At 37.5% G+C, this 19,888-nt stretch overlaps 1 protein-coding gene across 5 annotated transcripts in view; it reads left to right on the forward strand.

Moving 5' to 3' along the window:
* LOC137618667 (zinc finger protein ZFP2-like) overlaps positions 1–19,888 on the forward strand; it is a 155,351-nt gene that overhangs the window by 126,076 nt on the left and 9,387 nt on the right. For 3 of the 5 annotated variants that reach the window (XM_068348803.1, XM_068348804.1, XM_068348805.1), the window contains exon 3: positions 8,041–12,899. The exons of the other annotated variants lie outside the window; for them this stretch is intronic. In XM_068348803.1, the coding sequence (XP_068204904.1) occupies positions 8,247–9,809 (1,563 nt within the window). In that variant the 5' untranslated portion in view covers positions 8,041–8,246 and the 3' untranslated portion in view covers positions 9,810–12,899. Of the gene's footprint in view, positions 1–8,040; positions 12,900–19,888 lie in introns of those variants that run through there. 5 annotated transcript variants of the gene reach the window in all.

The following is a 19,888-nucleotide window of genomic DNA, read 5'->3' on the forward strand; positions in this document are numbered from 1 at the left end:
GATCCATTGGCTGCTACCAAGCGGACGTCGGCAGACGTAGACAGACTAAGTCGTGTCCTGAAGAGTTCCCTTGGCAAAAGAGAACGACAAGCACCCGCGTCTACCAAAAATCGCAGGCCCGTTCCTGCATCATATAAAAAGAAAAGATTAGAAACATGGGAGGCCACCGCCACGAGCGATGGCCTACTTACTCGTTTTTTGGCCACTGACAATCCTTGGCACATTTCTTCGCGGTTGCCCTGAATCTGAAGTGGTAGTAGCAAAACTGCGGCGAATGGGAGGTAGTAAGTGGCCGTAGAAGTCATTGGTTGGGGCGCGAGTGAGTGGTGGGTGGCTTTGTTGCCGCTTCGGCACGTCACGGGGTAGGCGTGTATGTCCTACAGCATTCACGTCAGCTTCGGGTGACGTTGAATAGGCGTCCTCTTCGTCAGGGGTGGAGGCGTTGATGGAGGTCTTGAAGTGGCTGTCCATAAGGGTGTCGGCTTTGGTCATCAAGTCCTTTATGGGTAAACTATCGACATCGGGTATGGCAGCGCGTATAGGTCCCGGTAAACACGTATCCAAAGGGCACGAAGTAGGTTCACCTCACAAGGAGAGCCGTCTGCGGCAGGTTGCAGGCGAGCCATACTGGTCATTTCCCTGAGGGCGAGCGAAGACCTTTGGTCCCCAACGGTTGTTGCGAGATCTGAAAAGGCTTTGTTATACGGGCGACTGGCGACGACGAGTACTGCTGCAGAAGGTATGTTTTGAGGGCGTCATATGCTTTTGGGGTGTCTCCTTGTTCACAAAGCCAGTCGGATATTTCCGGGAAGGTGTCCTCGGGTATCGCCGCGAGAACATAGTATGCTTTGGGGGATGAGCGAGTCACGCCCTTGATGCGAAACTGGACTTCTGCGCGCTGAAACCAAGCAAACGCCTCTCCGCTGGCGAATGATGAAAGTTTCAATGGGGGAGTCGCAGCAATAATTTCCGTAGAGTCCTCCATAGTACCAACGATGGAGGGGCGAGGGGGGGGGGGTATTGGAAGGCGAGAGGAGCGAGTCGACTTCCGGGGTCACCAATGTGACGGGCCGAGAGAAGGTTGTGACAAAAAGGCAGATTGAAAGCAACTGAGTAAATTTATTATAGAACACTCTCCTTTGTATACAAAAGCTCAAAGCAACAAGAAATTTCATGTTTAAAAAACAGACACTGTTACAGAGGAGAAAAGCAGACATGTTTAATCTGGTTCATTTTAGTGAAGAGCAAAGATACAAGCATAATATATACACAAAATGAACTATGTACGATCGTGTGACACATAGTTGGTACAGTAATATATAAAATCTTTACAAAGATCATATTAGGATGAAAACAAAGACAGCTAGACTTTAACCTTGCGTCAGTAACCTTGAATTTGTGGTCCGTTGTTGGTAACCAGGTACCTGCACAGTGACCTCAATTTTTGGATCAAATAACTCCATTTTTATTAAAGATGTCAGAAAAACTGTATCTTGGACATTGGTCAGTAATCATTCCCAAATACTATTTCAGGTGCGTAGGAAAAAAAGAATATATATATATATATATATATATATATATATATATATATATATATATATATATATATATATATATATATATATATATATATATATATATATATATATATATATATATATATATATATATATATATATATATATATATATATATATATATATATATATATATATATATATATATATATATATATATATATATATATATATATATATTGATAAAAATATATACATTAACAAAATAGGCTATAAAATTGTGTACACTTTTCCTGAGTTCTTATGATGATGTTAACGATGAAGTAGGATATGGGCCAAAAACCCCAAATCTGTGACGGGGGTAAAAAAAAAAAAAAAGGAAATTAATTTGGTGAGAAAAACCAGTACTTTAAAATGTACACTGTAAACCACCTAAATATTAAAATATCTTGAGTATTTACCACCCTATAATACAAAACCTGAAAAATAGTAAATATGAGCAATTAAAAGGTATAAAAAAAAAGAATTCCGAGAAGGCCCTTTAACGTAGGATATTTCCCATATAGTTCACTCAGAAATCAATATAAGACCCTCAAATTATATAAAGTGACCATTCAGCCTCAAGATGACAACATCACTGCATAGCAACACTATTCACCAATGTTCTCTGAAAATCTAATTAACTTTTATAAATATCAAAATGTAAAAGTGTACGATATTAAGATTTGTGCATTGTTTGATAACATGGTCCTCATCTGGTGACCGACGAAGGTTTGAGGGACTGTAATCTGGGGAATATCTGAGGCTTAGTTTGATGCATTTTACCTCGACCGATACAACTCACCAACTGACGTACCTCTAATTCTCGGGAAAAGCTGAAAGAACCCAGGGAATCTAAAAAAATGTGGTTCTGCACATGCACTAGGTCCCCACATGGGGTCCACAATACGCATGCAGGCTTAATCAACCAAGAGAACAGGTAGGCTTTAGAAGTTAGTATTCAACAATGGACAATATCCATGTAATTAACCAACTAATGGAAAAATCAACAGAGTATATCATATTACTATGTATGGGATTTATAGAATATGAGAATGCTTTTGATTCTGTAAAAACTTCAGTAGTAATGAAAACCCTTTACATGCAAGGAATAGACGAATCTTATGTTAAAACACTTGAAGATATTTATAAATGAAGTAAAGCAATCCTAAAACTACTCAAGTTTAGTGAGAAAATTCCAATTGAGAAAGGAGTTAGACAGGGTGACCCCATCTCTGTTAAATTATTCACAGCATGCCCAGAAGAAGTTTGAAAAAAAAATTTAGATTGGAAAAAATGTAGGAATTAATATTAATGGGGAATACCTTAACAACTCAAAATTTTGAGATGACATAATTGTGTTTAATGAATCACGGGAACAATTGCAAAAGGTGATAGAAGCTTTGAATAGAGAAAGTAGAAATGTAAGACTGAAAATGAATAAGTAAAACCAAAATGTTTAATGAAAATGCACAGACAACAAATAAGAGTTTTGGACAAATCTTTAGAGACTGTTAAGGCATATACAGTACATACTTAGGACAGACAGTGTTTCCCCAGAAATGAGACCGAAATTTAAAAAAAAAAAAAAAAGATAACAGTTGGATCGAGAGCTTTATGTAAACTAAATGAGATTATTAAAGGCAAAGGGCCATTTTCTCTAAAAAGAAAAGTATTTAATTAGATGGCCGTACCAGTATTAAATTATGGATCAGAAACTTGGAGCCTTACTGAAGCCCTAGATTATAAGTTAGTTGCAACTCAAGGAGCTTTGGAAATATAATGATGGGAATAACATAAAGAGATAGAAAAAGAGTAACATGGATATGAGGGCAAAGTAAAGTAGAGGATATTCTAACAACTTGTAAAAAAAAAAAAATGGACATGGGCAGAACATATAATTAGAATGAGAGATAATAAAGGGGCATTATGAATAACCGAATGGGTCCTAAGAGATGGCAAAAGAACTAGGGTAAGGAAGAGAAGATGATTACTAACTAAGAAAGTTTGAGGGTGTGAAATGGCATAGAAAGACCATAAACAGACACAAATGGAAGGACATGTCTGAGGCCTTTGTTCTGCATTGTATTAGTAACGGCTGATGATAATGAGGATGACGATATATATATTAACTTTTACACTTGCTTCTCATGTTAGTACTACTTCATTATATGCTATAATTTAGTGGAACATCTTCTCTTGCCAAAGAACCATTGTTTACACCATTTACTTTGGTGCTTTTTTCTTGCACGTTACACCTTGGCTAGGCAGAGAACACAGTCTTCAGATGTTGCCATAGTGCTGGCTGGGTATTAACTGAGGTTAGACGGATGGCAGAATTGAATAATATGTGGACACTCTCAGTGTATGGCAGAGTTGTCAGTTCAGACGGCATGTCAGTTAAAACTGTGCTTGTATGAGGGCATAAGAGGCTGGTCACACCCCGTGTAGGAGACACAATCCACCCTAGGATCCATATGGACATTGATTCATAAAGCCTGTCGCTGATCGAGTCGACATACACTGCCTCTTCCATCCGAGCCCATAGGGCCTTCAATTGCCTCCTCTAAGCCCTCAGAGGCTCAGCAGAAGGAGACTAGCAGCGTCTTAGCGTCTTCAGAAGTAAGATCCAAGTTCAGAAGGATACAGGCTCGTTCCAAAGAATTGGGCTTCCAAACTTGTGGAGGATCCAAACTTACAGAGGCAAGTTCAACAGGCAGTAGTTGTTATGTTGGCTCGTTCGGCAGGCAATGCTCCACCTAGGACTTGATCCCCTAAAGATGTGCCGATGACGACAATGATTCAACCAAGCCAGGAGGTGGATGACACCATGGACGATGATTTGGATGGTTCAGCAGGTGGTCTGCCAGCACCAGCCATCCTTGAGGCTCTGGACACTGAGCAGGGCGATTCCGAGTTAACTTTCTTACAGGTTCTTTCCTGTATCACCCTAGTAAATGGATTTGTTGAGCCCTGTACTTCCCCCCAAAGGGAAGAGACTATATAGACCACTGAATCATTGCCTAAATTCCTTTTTTATAGAAACTATTAAATATTTACACCATAATAAGTATAAAAGGGATGATCATGAGCTGCTACTACCTTGGAATCCAGTGGTCCCTGAAACAGAACTGAGTGAGAAATTTAGTGAATATTACGCAAGAAGAAAACTGGACCACTAGATGAAATTTAAAAAAGGTACCCTATGGGTCTCTGTCTTCTCTGGATTTCCTGGAGAACTAAATGCAAACAACGATAAATACTAAAAGGCGTATACTAAACTCTTAATTTCATTTGTGTTTGTATTTCATAATCAAACCAGTCGGCTAGCATCTTTTACTATAGGAGATAGATAACAGCGAAGCCGGAATACAGCATTTAAAAACTTACAACGAGGTGCAATAACCGACAGGTGATTTACCAGTTGGTAGCGGGAATGCTTTTTCCCCCGTTAGTTAGCATCTGTTGGTAAGGACAGATGTTCTTGTTGTCTGGAATTTTGTGCTGTTTTTCTTTCATTTCTATTTCTTTTTTTCCAACATGATTATGATTACTGTAATGGATGGAGTGTTTCTCTCTTCTCGTGGCTTTCCTGCTTTGGAATTACTGCTATTAAGGCCGTTTTTTGTAACTGATGTCTTTCTGGTGGCCCTTTGGTTGGTTACCAGCCTTTCAATCTCCTTTTCAGGGTTTTTTTACCCTTTAGAGCCTTCATAGGATGCAGGTTTTGCTAGATATATTTTTTTTCATTATAGTAAAAAGGTAAACCCTAAAAATCAGAGGGAAAAAAATCAAGAAAAAAAAAATGAAACAAAAAATTGAAAAAAGGACAACATTTGATCATGTTATAATGTCTTTCTAAATTATATACCAAATTTCAATGCTATATCTTTAAAACTAAGGGAGAAGATAGAATTTGAAGGTCAATAAGTATAGTTTCGAGATATGGGAGTTTAAAGTTTTTCCTTGTATTTTTACAAAGACAATGTTAATTAATCATGATTATTATGAATTTTATGTTCCTTTTGGATATTAATAAACCAAGTTAAAGTTATGTATCATAATTTAATCATAAATGAAGATCCCCTTGCTTAATAACTTGCTTCTTTAGGCGAGATGGTAGCTCCTTCATCATCTCCATCCTTCACTAACTCCGCTAATTTCACCTCTATTACCCACTTCTGAACTCTTATTAGAGCGAATTTTCTACTTCCTTATGTTAGCGAGATGTTGAAAATTTTCTTTTCCTCTTAGACATGATGAAATTCTTGCCGAAACAAAGAAAAACAGACGTAAAAGCAAGTGAATGTCAGAGATCAAACTCAAACGTGTACTCTCTCTCTGAGGTTTATGCTAGAACTGAAGACCGAAGGGTGTATTTACAGTGTAATACATCGTTTTGTTACTCATGGAATCTATACAGATGCCATTTTTCACAATTTGTTTTATATTAAAATGTAATAATTATAAAAATTTTTGATAACAGAAGAAATACTGCATTTTCTTGTAGGAATCAATGTTTTTTGTTTAACGAGTTACTTTTACTAATTACCCTGTAATTATGAAAGTAAGAGGATTTTTGTCAAAATATTTCGTATAAGCATTCTCCATTGCCGTATGAGGCTCAGTGAGTTTTTTTCAGGATTCTGTGTTTTTCGTCCCATACCACCATTTATTGGCATACCGGCCGGACCTCTTAAGGTTATGTTGCAAAGTTCTCTTAGATACCAGTGGAGGCAGACGTTTTTTCTTCGAGGGTTTCATTCCGAAGCGGTTAATGTCACTACCAGTGTAGTTGGCACTTTTAGGCCTGAACATCGTCTTTGCCTTGTGACTTGTTCAGAGTTGTGCAGGACCCAACCACTTTCCTGGGAAGTTGACTTCTTCTCCTGCCCCTCATGATGATCGCTTCATGGCTTGGTCCTGCCAATAAATTCTGAGACCTTCATTTGCTTGGTGACCTTCAGGTTTGCTCCTTCAGTATAGAGCATCCTCACAAGGCTTGTAGTCAACCTTGTTTGGATCTATTCTCTTTAGTGGAGGATCTTAGATGCCATGCATTTATCTTGGGTTTTTATCATAATTCTTCTAGACCTTCCATCTGGAGTCTTTGAAGAGAGTGGCATTGTTCACTGCCTTTGGAAGAAAATTCTACTTTTGGGCCCCTCCCTTAGAGTGCTGATAAAGTGTGCCTTGGGAGAGTTGCTTGTCTAACTGCTCTCGCTGGGTAATGTTTCAGCTTTGGTTCTTACGGTTTTTTTCGGAGCAAGATTATAGACTCACATGTGTTGGCAGTCTGTCATTTAGTCCGTCAGGAGTTGACTCTCCTGCATTGCTGTATCCCTTTCAGACGTCTCTAGATCAACCTTTCCCAGACATGGCTCTTCCAATACTGGGTGTATCTTCTTGGAGTCATGTCACATTAAGTCTCACTTCTTTGTAAAGTAGTTTTGCTGAGGATCCTCACTTCACAAACATCGCTTCATGAGCCTCACATTGGAACCTCGCATTCAAGTCTTGCAATGTAAGCCTCACGATGCGGGTAGTTCGAGTTGTGCATCTCTCAGATGAGCACACAAGCCTCGCTGCACTAGCCCCTCTATTTGAGTCTCGCAGTGCAAGTAACTCATAATTGCAAGACTCCCAGTTGTGTAACCTCCAATTGGGCGACTCGGTCACATCTGTTCTCGGATGTGTTAAAGAAAAAGGCGGGGGGAGTGTACCTGAATGACCTAGTTGCCTCAAGAGTGTGGTCTGAGGAAAAGAAGCATCTGCAATTAAACATCCTATAGATGCAAGCAGCCTTATACAAAGAAGTATATCTACCAATCCTCCATATGAGCTGGAGGATGGTGAATCACTATCAACCCTTTATTCTTATACATGGTAAGTGTTTCTTGCTGATGTTCCCTCCTGGGTTAATGTTTCTCTTTACATTGTACAGTGCAGTTCATGTATGACCCAGGGCCTATCAGTTTCTCATCCTTGTGATAATTACATATAAGGGGTGATAGTGCCCTCGCATTGCATCTTCACAGATCAATCTTCGAACACTTCCAGGGAAGTTACAGAACCTTTCACTTTTGGGTCCAATGAGACCTCCAACCCTCTAATTAGTAAGTCTCCCTAATTAAAGGATAAGGGTTTGTATGAAGCATTAGAGCAAATAACAGACCTAAGTCCTTTAATATGACTTCCCTCCCCTAACCACCTCTCTAAGTCCTGAGTTGAAGTAGCAAAATTGAATTGAATACTGATTGGAAGGGGGTCAGGACCTTCGCCTTGCACCTTCTCCAATTGTATAACCAGTCGTTATCCATTTCAACTACCGATTCCAGCTCATGCCAATGTAATCTTCCTAATTAATGAACTCAAGTTTGTATGGATAAAAATAACTTTTAATTTTTTTTTTTTTTTTGTAAAGAATTGCTCTAACACTTACATCCTACCTTTTTCCAATGATAGTTATTCTCTATTATTTCAGACTTTCAATCCTAATGGAAATAATCATCCACCTCTTGTGGCAGGATAATGTAAACTACTAAATTACTGAGATATCTGCTAGAGAAACAGGACTGGGAAAAAGGAAGAACGGCCTATGTTTGTTCATGTTCAAGGCTTTGATGTAAAGAATAGGAATTTTAGCATTAACTTTATATTCTAACACTGTTGAAGATATTATTGAAGAGGATGTCATCTTGTGACAGGGAGAGGATGAGGAACTGTGAATCATTGGAATTTCCAGTAAAAGGTGAAATGAAAGATTCATTTCCACACTCTGCAGTGAAGTTAGAAAATAATGATTTAGTTACCATTGTTGGGCTCTGTGATGATGACTCTCTTTTCATAGATCCAGACATGGAAATCAAAGCAGAGCCAGAATTCAAAGTAGAGCCAGAATTCAAAGCAGAGTCAGAATTTAAAGCAGAGCCAGAATTCAAAGCAGAGCCAGAATTCAAAGCAGAGCCAGAATTCAAATCAGAGCCAGAAATATTTCAATCAAGCGAATATGACATGGAGCATGCTTTGGACTCTGATGCATCAGTAAGTGAGGAGGATTTACAAATTTGCAAAAGGGAAGTGAACAAAAAGGAGGAGAGTTTAAAATCAGGCGTAAAAGAGGAATATGACACACAGTTGGGATCCAGTAGGAAAGAGGACAAAGGAAAGGGAAGAGGAAGGGAGAAAGAATGTTTACAGAAAGAGCAGATCGAAAACAGTTGCTGTGAAGACCCTCTTTGTCAGGAAAGTGACTCAAAAGCCAACACTGATTTTGGTACAAGAGAAAATTCATTGGTGGGTTGGAATCATGAAAAACAATTTAGTGGAGTAATTAACCCTAACACTCACAAGCTAATTGACACTGAAGGCCAGTCCAGATGCAGAGAAACATTTTTCAAGGAAGTTGATCTTGAAGCACATTATGAAACTCACATTGGGAGAAGGTCATTCAAATGTAGTCACTGTGGCAAAGTGTTTTTTCGGAAAAGTCATCTCATACGTCATTTAAGAATTCACATTGGGGAGAAGTCTTTTAAGTGTAATATCTGTGGCAAAGCATATTTTGATAGAAGTAGTCTCTTAGGGCATAATAGAATTCACAATGAGGAAAAGCAATTTAAGTGCAGTGTCTGTGACAAAGCATTTTCTCAGAGAATTTATCTCACAACACATTACAGAATTCACACCGGAGAGAAACCATTCAAGTGTAATGTCTGTGACAAAGGATATACTGTGAGAAGTAGTCTTGTAAAACATCGTAGAATTCACACTGAGGAGAAGCAATATAAGTGCAGTGTCTGTGACAAAGCATTTTCTCAGAGAATTTATCTCACAGCACATTACAGAATTCACACTGGAGAAAAGCCATTCAAGTGCAATGTCTGTGACAAAGCATTTTCTGGGAAAAGTCGTCTCACAGATCATCATAGAATTCACACTGGGGAGAAGCCATTTAAGTGCAATTTCTGTGACAAAGCATTTTCTTGGAGAGGTCATCTCAGAGATCATCATAGAATTCATACTGGGGAGAAGCCATTTAAGTGCATTATCTGTAGCCAAGCATTTTGTCGGAGAAGTACTCTCACGGCACATCATAGAATTCACACAGGTGAGAAGCCATTCAAATGCAATGTCTGTAGCAAAGCATTTTGTCGGAAAAGTGCTCTCACTGTACATCATAGAATTCACACTGGCAAAACTGGCAGAACGTCAAGCCAAAGTAAAGGCCCCAGTTGCACAAATAAGAAATAGAGAACATAAGATAAAAGCAAAACAGATAAACAGGGAATTTGGTGAAAATCTAATAATTGTTTATAGGAATATGGTGAAAGAAACTGTCAAGTGCGGACTCAACCGAACATGGAAGATCTGGAGAGGTTTTGGAAGCCAGTGTTTGAAGACTTGAGATAACACTAAGAGAAATCATGGATTGACACCATTAGGCGAAAGAACAGTCAAAAACAACAAATACCCCCAATAAGGTTCACCACAGAAAAGTTAGCAAGAAAAATTAAAGAATATAGTAATTTTAAAACACCAAGAGTAAACAAGATTTTGAATTTCTGGCTAAAAAAAGATCACATCACTATACCACAACTATGAACAAGAATTCTCAAGAGTGATACGAGAAGAAGAATCACCAGAGTGGCTCACAACTGGAAACACCACTCTGAGACCAAACTCCCCAACAAATATAGGTTCATCTGCCGTCTACTAATGACTTACAAATGGCTCACAGCAGTCATAGCAGATGAGATCTATGAACACCTAGATAAAGGCAAATGTATGGAAAAAGAACAGAAGGGATGTATAAGAAAAAACCTTCGAACCAAAGATCAATTGCTAATTAACAAAACAATATTAGAAGACTGTAAAAAAGGCAAAGAAACCTTAATATGCTTTGTATAGATTATAAGAAGGCATTTGACAGTGTGCCACACACCTGGATACTTTAATTTCTGGAATTATACAACATCAATGAGGAAATAAGATCATTCCTAGCAGCCCAGATGGTTAAGTGGAAAGCCATTATCAATAGTAAACACTCCGAGGACCATATAGTAATTCAAGACATAAAATTACAAGGAGGAATATTCCAGGGTGACAGCTTCCCATGACTTCTCTTCTGCTTGACCAGAGATCCGCTTAGTAAAATCTTGAATGACCTTAACACCAGATATGACCTTAGCAAAAGCAGAAGTAAAAGAGACAACAAAATAGTGAATTACCTGCTCATTATGGATGACCTCAAACTATATGCTGACTCAAGAAATATTGGAACAGTCCACTGATTTTCAAATGACATTTGCATGGACTTTGGATTAGATAAATGTGCTAAGATTGCTATCAGGAAAGGAAGAAAGTAATATTAGAAGGAATATAAGTAGAGTAAGGCATGTCTGTAGGAGATCTGTCGCAGAAGTTTGCATATAAGTACTTGTGAATAAAATAAAATACCTGTATCAAACACAAGAATATGAGAGATAAAGGAAGAGTACATCAGCTGCCTAAAAAGATCTCTAAGTCAGAATTAACACCAAAGAATAAGATCACTGCCATAAATCAGCTAGCGATAACAGTGGTGACCTATGGTTTTGGTATTGTAAACTGTCCACAAGGTGAGATAGATAGGATGGATACTAAGACAAGGAAGATTCTCACCCTGCATAAAGTCACGTATAGTCACAAGTGTATGAACAGAATATACCTCCCATGCTGAGAAGGTGAACTAGGCTTAATTGAGATCAATCAAGCCTACAGAACAGAAATAGTAAGTTTAGGGCAATACTTGAGAAGCTCTGAGGATGATATAAAAAAGGTTGCCCAACATCATAATGAAACCCTGAGCCAACTAACATCAATAACAAAGTAGGCTAAGAGTTTTGCAGGAGACTTGCTGGAAGAAAAAAGGACACTGAATAGACTCCAGCAACAATGATAGCCGGGAAGACCAGGCAGAAACTCAGTTATAGAGAGGAGAAGCTTAGCATGGAAAGGTGGAAACACCATTGAAGAGCAGGAAGATTCCAAGAACTGGAAAAAGGTTACATAGACAAAGAAGAGTCACTCAAATGAATAAGGAATGGAAATCTAAGTTTTGATGGAAAAAGGGTTTTAATAGGAGTACAAGACCAAGGCCTAACAAACGGCTTCAAGAAAATGGCGGGCATATCAGGAAACGACCTGTGTAGATTTCGCCATGCAGCTGTTAAGAGCGTTTTGGTCATCTAGTTTCAGCCTGCCAGACCCTACTTGCAGAGGATCACTACACAGCTCGTCACAATAAGATCTGTAAATATATACTTTGGAAAATGTGTAAAGAATACAAAATTGAAGTAAAAGATAAGGTATGGGACCATGAACCAGATCCAGTTACCTCCAACAGGACCATTACCATCTTTTATAAGATAATTCCAACATAAAAAATATATAGAAGAAGATGCTATAAAACCTGATAATGTGGCCTGGAATAAAGAAGGAAAAGATTTGACAGTACCCAATGATTTTGGCCTTAATAGAATTAGGTGAGAGGCAGAAAATAACAAAATACCAAGAACCAAAGAACGACATAAAAATACATGTAAACTGAAAGAAATATGCATAATACCTTTGGTGGGGGGGGGAACAGGACTTATGAAAAAAAACCTGAGACAATACCTTCAGGCAATACCAAGTTGCCCAAGCATAAATGAGGGGCAGATTGCACCCATCAAGGGAAGAGTGACCATCTTGAAAAGACCCCTCGGATACAAGGCTAGTGGAGCATAGAGGTGCAACCATATACCCTAGGTTGTGGTCCATTGAACCCCTGATATAAATTGAAACCAATTAAGGTATTAAGACAAAGAACGAGAAGTCATTCAAGTGCAATGTCTTTGGTGTGGATTTTACCTGGCGTACTCTTTCAAATCCTATGAAGATTTGTGACAGAAAAAATTTGTAATTGATTTTGATTATTTAAGAAAAAATGCTGCTTATTTGTAATTAATTAAAGGTTATATTGTAATAATCTTTACTTATAACAAATGATGATTAATTCAAAATATCTTATTTTTAACATGTATTTTATAACTTGATAAATTATTGTATAGCAATTTCATTATGTCATTTACACTTTTGTTCCTTTCAAATTTCATTAAAAGTAATTTTTCACTTCCTCTAGTATTAAATGCAAAGATCCCGATAGGGAAAGTATTCATGATTTGAGATATTTACTTCTTGATCTGAGACACTGACAGTTAACAAATAAATATTCAAAGAGAAGAACATAAGGTATGGAACTCTGAACCCACATTGACAGTGGGTGAACGTTTGATTGCATATAGATTCCTTTATAATACTGTTGTGTTTATTCCACTTTGGTAAGCAATTTAGGTGTTATGTTGACACTTTGTTTACTCTAAGAAATTATGTTTTTGTTGATATAATTAACCTGATCTTGTTAAAGTTGGATTATGAAAACTGACAGCGTTGCTCGTGACTTTTAAACTTGTTGGTCTTTGATGAGGTCAAAATTTAAAAACCCTGATTTTTCATATTTATTTCATATTTCTGTAATGGGGAAGTACAATAATAGTTGCTTGTTACAGTGATAATACTATTAATATTCCATTTTGTACATAGTATTGTTCCGTCTGACCTATAATCAAAGGAACCTTTACCTTTTTCTCCATTTCTTTCTTTCAAGTGAGAGGACATTTTCTTTTATGGTTTTCACGAACTATTTCACATGGAAGGATATTTGAATTTGCTAGCTCACTCAGGAGATCATAACTAGTAAAAGAATTATAAAAAAATACATGTTCTTCTCTATTAGCCACTGGCTGACACATATTCATGACAACATGGGTTCCGAGAGGTATGGCTCTTTCTGTTCCTTTACCACAGTATATTTCAAAATTATAAGAATATCCAATCATCTGCACAGCAGAGCAATCACATTTTATAACCAAATCTCACAGGTTTGATTTTAAAACTGTTTGCACTGTAATACTCATGGTAGTGAATCATAGATTAATTTATACTGAGATATACATGGAAAGTACCATTAGCAGTGAAGAACAGAAAGTTTTAAATTTTGCAACAGGAAAGGAAGAATCTGGCAATTCTTCTTTTACTGAAAGAGAATTTGATTCCCTACTTGCTACTTGCAATGATACAGCCCCTGGACCCTATTGAATTTCATATGCAATGATTAAACATGTACCTGTCAATATTAAGTTATATATTTTAAGCAATATTAGCAGAATATGGCATGACCATAGTTATTTAAGTATTTAGAAACTAGCCATTATTTTAGGCTTTTTAAAACCCAGTTAGGATAAGTTTTTAGCAGAAAACTATATAATATTGCTTATGTAATATCATGGGGAACATTGTCAATGCAAGACTGATATGGTACCTGTAAAAGAAGGGTATTTTATTACCTATCCAGTATGGATTTAGAAAAATGCATTCAACAACTGATGTGTTCTTACAACTTGAGTCCTCTATTTGTGAAGCCTTTGCATTCAAACAGCAACATGTAACATTCTTTTCTTTTTACTTTGAAATGACATATGATATTGCATGGAGATATGGTATACTTGAAACCATTCATAGTTTGAGATTAAGAGGAGAGCTACCATTGTTCATTCAATCATTTATTTCAAATACATTTTTTCAAGTGAGAGTGGGGGAAACTCTATCAGAGAGGAAATGTCAGGAAGAAGGAGTTCCCCAAGGTAGTGTGCTAAGTGTAACCGATTTGCCTGAGCCATTAATAGGATATCCTCTGTCATTCCCCAAGATATTCTCTCAACATTATTTGTAGATGACCTCTGTATCATTTGCTGGAGCTAGAATGGCAATGGTGAGACAAAACTGCAACTCCTAATTGACAAAATTATTCAATGGGCAGATATGAATGGAATTGAGTTTTCGACAAGCAAAACTACTGTTGTCCATTTCTGTTTTATTTTGGGAGTACATCCAGACCCTGATTGTGTACATCAAAGGTCAATGGATCCCATGTGTAAGTGAAGCTAGGTTTTTAGGCTTGATATTTGATTGCAGGCTGACATGGGTTTCTCACTTAAAAGCATAAAAAGTAAAATGTCTTGATGCTTTGAAGCTTTTAAAAGTTTTGTCCCTTACATTATGGAGGACAGACTGCAAAAATATTTTAAAGTTATACAAGGCCTTGATTTTTTTTTTAATTAGGTATGTGTGTGAAATATACTCCTCAGCCACCCCAAGCTGATTAAAGATTTTAGGTTCGCCTATCCCAAGCCTCCTTGTTGATAACGGAGAATTACCGTTAGACCTTTACTAAAAGTTTTCTGTTATTCAATATTGGTTTAAATTGAAAAGACTTCCTAAGTATTTTGTGTATCAGACTGCAAACCTGGTAGGGCATTTTAGATACTTTGAGTTGCACCCAAAATCTCCTCAACCTTATGGTTTTTGGGTAAAGCAATTGTTACTTAGTCTTGATATAGCTTGAAGTAAGGTGCTTCCATTTAAGATATCATCAACCCCTCCATGGAAATTACAAGAGACATCTTTCTGTAAATATTTTATTGGTATTATAAGAATATTTTGACTTAGAAGCCAGGTCTCTTTTCATGGAAAATGTTGCAGAACATAAGGAATTGACTTTTCTATATACTGATGGCTCCTAATCTGATGCTGGAGTTGGATTTAAAGTATACAGTTATGCTTTTATCTGTAGAGGTTAACATCTTTTATATTTACTACCAAACTATATGGCATACTCACCACTATTGAAAAGATAGCGATAAAAGAGGAGGGCAATTTTACCATTTTTAGTAATGCAAGAAGTTCGCTAAAAGCTTTAGACGTTTTTAATTCCAGTAACCCTTCAGTTTTAAAGATTTTAGAGTGGCTTTTTATTATTGGGCTGAGAGATATAACAATTCGATGTTATTGGGTTCTGGCAAATGTAGGTATGTCTGGTAATGAGAAGGCAAATTTACTGGCAAAGAATGCTGCAGCTGAGTTGCTACAAGGAAGGTATCTCATCCTCTATAATGATTATTTACCCAGCATTAAGAATTATTTTTATGATAATTGGCAACAGCATTGGGATAGTTCAAAAGGAAATAAAATGAGAGAAATAATGAATTGTATATCATCTTGGAGGTATAACATGATGCCTCGAAAGTGGGAGACTACTCCTTGTCATCTCCTCATTGGTCACACTCGGCTGACACACGAATTTCTTATGAAATGGCATCATCAACCATATTGCGATGACTGTTTGGTACCCTTGACAGGGAGGCACTTGTTGACAGAAGGTTCCACTTTTAGTACATTAAGAAATAGATATCTGTTTGAGGCTTGAGGTGAGGATGGCAGGTTCATCCTTACCAAGATTTTTGGACATATGTCATACCATGCTAGTGGTATTTTTAGATTTATTTCAGAAGCAGTCTTCTGAAAGTAATTTAGTTTTATAAGGACATCTTTACTTTTATTGTTTTAAATTGAATTTCCTTTTATTCTATATTTATAACAAATGATCTTGGCATCAATAACCTTAGATGTCAGAATGCCAGAAAACTCTCAATCAATCAATTTGCTTGGTAAAACATTATCATCATAATAATTCACAAAAGTGGAGACAAAAAAACCTAAAACATTACTTCCCAATAGGTTTTCTATCCATAATATATAGAATATTTACAAAGATCATATAAGGCTGAAAAGAAAGACTGGCTAGACTTTGATCAACCAAGAGACCAGGCAATCTTTAGAAGTGGGTATTCAATAATGGTCAGTATCCATGTAATTAACCAACTAATGGAAAAACCAACTGAGTATGACAAACCCCTCTGTTTGGCATTTATAGACTATGAGAAAGGTTTGGAGTCTGTCAAAACTTAAGCAGTAATGAAAGCCCTTTAAAGACAAGAAATAGATGAATCTTATGTTAAAACACTGGAATATATTCATACATGAAGTACAGCAATCCTAAAACTACACAAGGATAGTGTTAAAATACCAATTGAGAAAGGAGTTAGACAGGGAGACTCCATCACTGCTAAATTATTCACAGCATGCCTAGAAGAAGTTTTAAAAATTTAGATGGGGAAATACTAGGAATTGATTAAAATGGGGAATACCTTAACAACTCAAAATTTGCAGATGACATAGTTGTGTTTAGTGAATCATGGGAGGAATTGCAAAAGGTGATAGAATATTTGAATAAAGAAAGCAAAAATGTATGATTGAAAATGAACATGAGTAAAACTAAGATTATGTTCAATGCAAATGCAGACAACAAATAAGAGTTATGGACGAACCTTTACATACTTAGGACAGACAATAAGCCTTTCCTAGAACACAAGACAGAAATTTAAGAAAAGTATTTGATCAGATGTCTGTACTAGTATTAACTTATACTAAAGCCTTAGATTATAAGCTAGTTGCAACCCAAGGAGGTATAGATAGATAATGATGGGAGTAACACTAAGAAACAGAAAAAGAGCACCATAGATATGAGGGCAAACCAAAGTTAGAGGATATTATAACAACTTGTAACAAAAAATATGGACATGGTAGGACATATAATGAGAATGACAGATAATAGATGGACATTGAGAATAACAGAATAGGTCCCTAGATATGGCAAAAGAAGCAAGGAAAAGAAGAGAAGACGATTGATTGAAGAATTAAGAATGTTTGCGGGTGTGGAGTGGCATAGAAAGACCATAAATAGACGCAAATGGAAGAACATGTCGGAGGCTTTTGTTCTGCAGTGTGATAGTAATGGCTGATGATAATGATTATGAAGACGACGATATATACTGTATATTCACTTTAACACTTACTCCTCATGTTAGTAATACTTCATTATATGCTAGAATATAATGGATCATCTCTTGCCACAGAACCATTGTTTACACCATTACTTTGGTGCTTTTTTTGTTGCTTGTCAAACCCTGGCTAGGTAGAAACCGCAGTCTCCAGATGTTGGAGAGGGGGACAATTTGCCATAGTACTGACTGGGTATCAACACAGGTTAGACGGATGGCAGAACTGAATAATGAGTAGGCACTCTCAGTGTCTGGCAAAACTGTGTGTTTATGGGGGCATAAGAGGCTGGTCAAACCCCCTGCAGGAGACACATTCCACTCTAGGATCCATAGGGACATAGACTCGTATACCCTGTTGCCAACTGAGTTGACATACACTACCCCTTCCATCCCGCCCCCAGGCCCTCCCATTGTCTCCGCTAAGCCGTCACTCAACTGAAGAAGACTAGCAATGTTTTAGCTACTTTCACAAGTAAGATCTGAACTTGAAGGATACAAACTCGCTTCCCAAGAATTTGGCTTCCAAACTTGTGGAGAATCCAAACTTACATAAGCTAGTTCAATAGGCAGTAGCTGCTATGTTAGCTCGTTCAGCAGGTGATTTTCCACCTCGGCATTAATCCCCTAAAGAGGTGCCCGATGACGACAATGACTCACCCCAGCCGGGAGGTGGATGACCCAATGGGTGATGATTTAGACTATTTAGCAGGTGCTCTCTTAGCATCAGCCAACCCTAAGGCTCTTGACACTGTGCAGGGTGATTCTGCGTTCACCTTCATACACATTCTTTTCTGTATCCAACTGGTAAATGAACTCGGGGAGCCCCATACTTCCCTCCAAAGGGAAGAGACTACATAGACCACTGAGTCATGGTCAAAATTCATTTCTAAAGTTATATTTAAAAAAAAAAAAACTTTTCTACAGGAACTATTAAATATTTACACTTATAAAGGTATAAAAGCATTAATCCTGAGTTCCTACTACCTAAGAATCCAGTGGTCCCTATAGCAGAACTGGTTCTGGAATTTAGTGAAGATTATGCAAGACAAGTGAACCGCTAGGCAAAACTTAAAAAAGATAACCTAGGGTTCATAATCTTCATACGATTTCCCCTGAAGTAACACAAAAAATTGGTAAATATCAAAGGTGAATACTAAACTCTTAATTTCATTTGTGTTTGTATTTTATAATCAAAGCAGTCAGCTATCGTCCTTTCCTATAGGAGATAGATAACAGTGAAGCAAGAATGCAGCATTTAAAAACCTATAATGATGTGTAACAACTGACAGGTGGTTTACCTTATTGTAGCTGGAATGTTCCATTCCCCACTGGCTCACTGACAATCCATTTAGCTAGTTTCTGTTGGTGAGAACAGACATTCTCGTTGCCTGAAATTTTGTGCAGTTTTTCTTTAATTTCTATTACTTCTTTTTCAACATGATTATGATTAGTGTTTATGGATGTTGTGTCTCTCCCCCCTCATGCCCGTCCTGCTTATGAATTACTTCTTTTGAGAGTGTTTTCTGTGACTGATGTCCTTATGGTGGGCCTTTGGTTGGTTACCAGCCTGTCAATCTCCTTGACAGGGATTTTTTACCCTCTCAAGCCAATGTATGGTTATCCTTTATAGAACGCAGTTTTTGAGATGAGACGTGCATTCCTCTCCTTTGGCATTTTCCTTGAAGTGATTACCAGTACCCTGTTCCCTTGTTAAGAAGCATTTCTCGTTTTTCCTCTTGGTTACGTGAGCGGCTTCCTTCTGGGGGAGTCTTGAGGTTGTTTTGTAAAGTTCTCTCAGATAGTGCGGGACGCAGTCGTTTTTCCTTCGAGGTCTTCCTTTCAGGACCGGTTGTTGTCACTACTGGTGTAGTTGGGACTTTTGGGCCTCAACATTGTCTTTGTCTTGTGACTTGCTCAAAGTTCCGCAAAACCGAAACACTTTCCTGGGGAGTTGACTTCCTCTGCTGCCCCTCCTAAGGATTACTTCAGGGCTTGGTCCTTCCAACGACTTTGGAAACTGTCGTCAGTTTGACAAACTTCAGGTTTGCTCCTTCAGGATGGAGTGTTTTCACAAGGCTTCTAGTCAACCTTGTTTAGACCCTTTCTATTCGGTGGAGGATCTTAAGTGCCATGAATTTTCCTTGAGTTTCTCATACTTTTTACTTCTCCATAAATGGTATAGACAACACTTCTTAAACTCTTAAACTGAATCCTTGATAGTGTTAGAGAATGGAACACTCTGAGAAGTTTGGGTGATATTCAAATGAACATAAATAATGACTCAGTACCGATATCTAGTAAAGTTTGTGGTCTAGGCATATTTCTTGACTGCAGCTTGTCTCTCATTGCCCAAATGAATCATGTAGTAAAAACTACTGGCTATCATCTAAGAAATATTGCTTTTATAAAAAAAGCACCCGGTTGAATGTTCCGGAAAGAAACATTTGATAAAATGTGTGATTACTAGAATTGACTACTACAATCTACCAAAAGTACAACTTAAGAAATTAC

This window comes from Palaemon carinicauda, chromosome 25, assembly GCF_036898095.1.
Source record: "Palaemon carinicauda isolate YSFRI2023 chromosome 25, ASM3689809v2, whole genome shotgun sequence".
NCBI classification, from domain to species: Eukaryota; Metazoa; Arthropoda; class Malacostraca; order Decapoda; family Palaemonidae; genus Palaemon; species Palaemon carinicauda.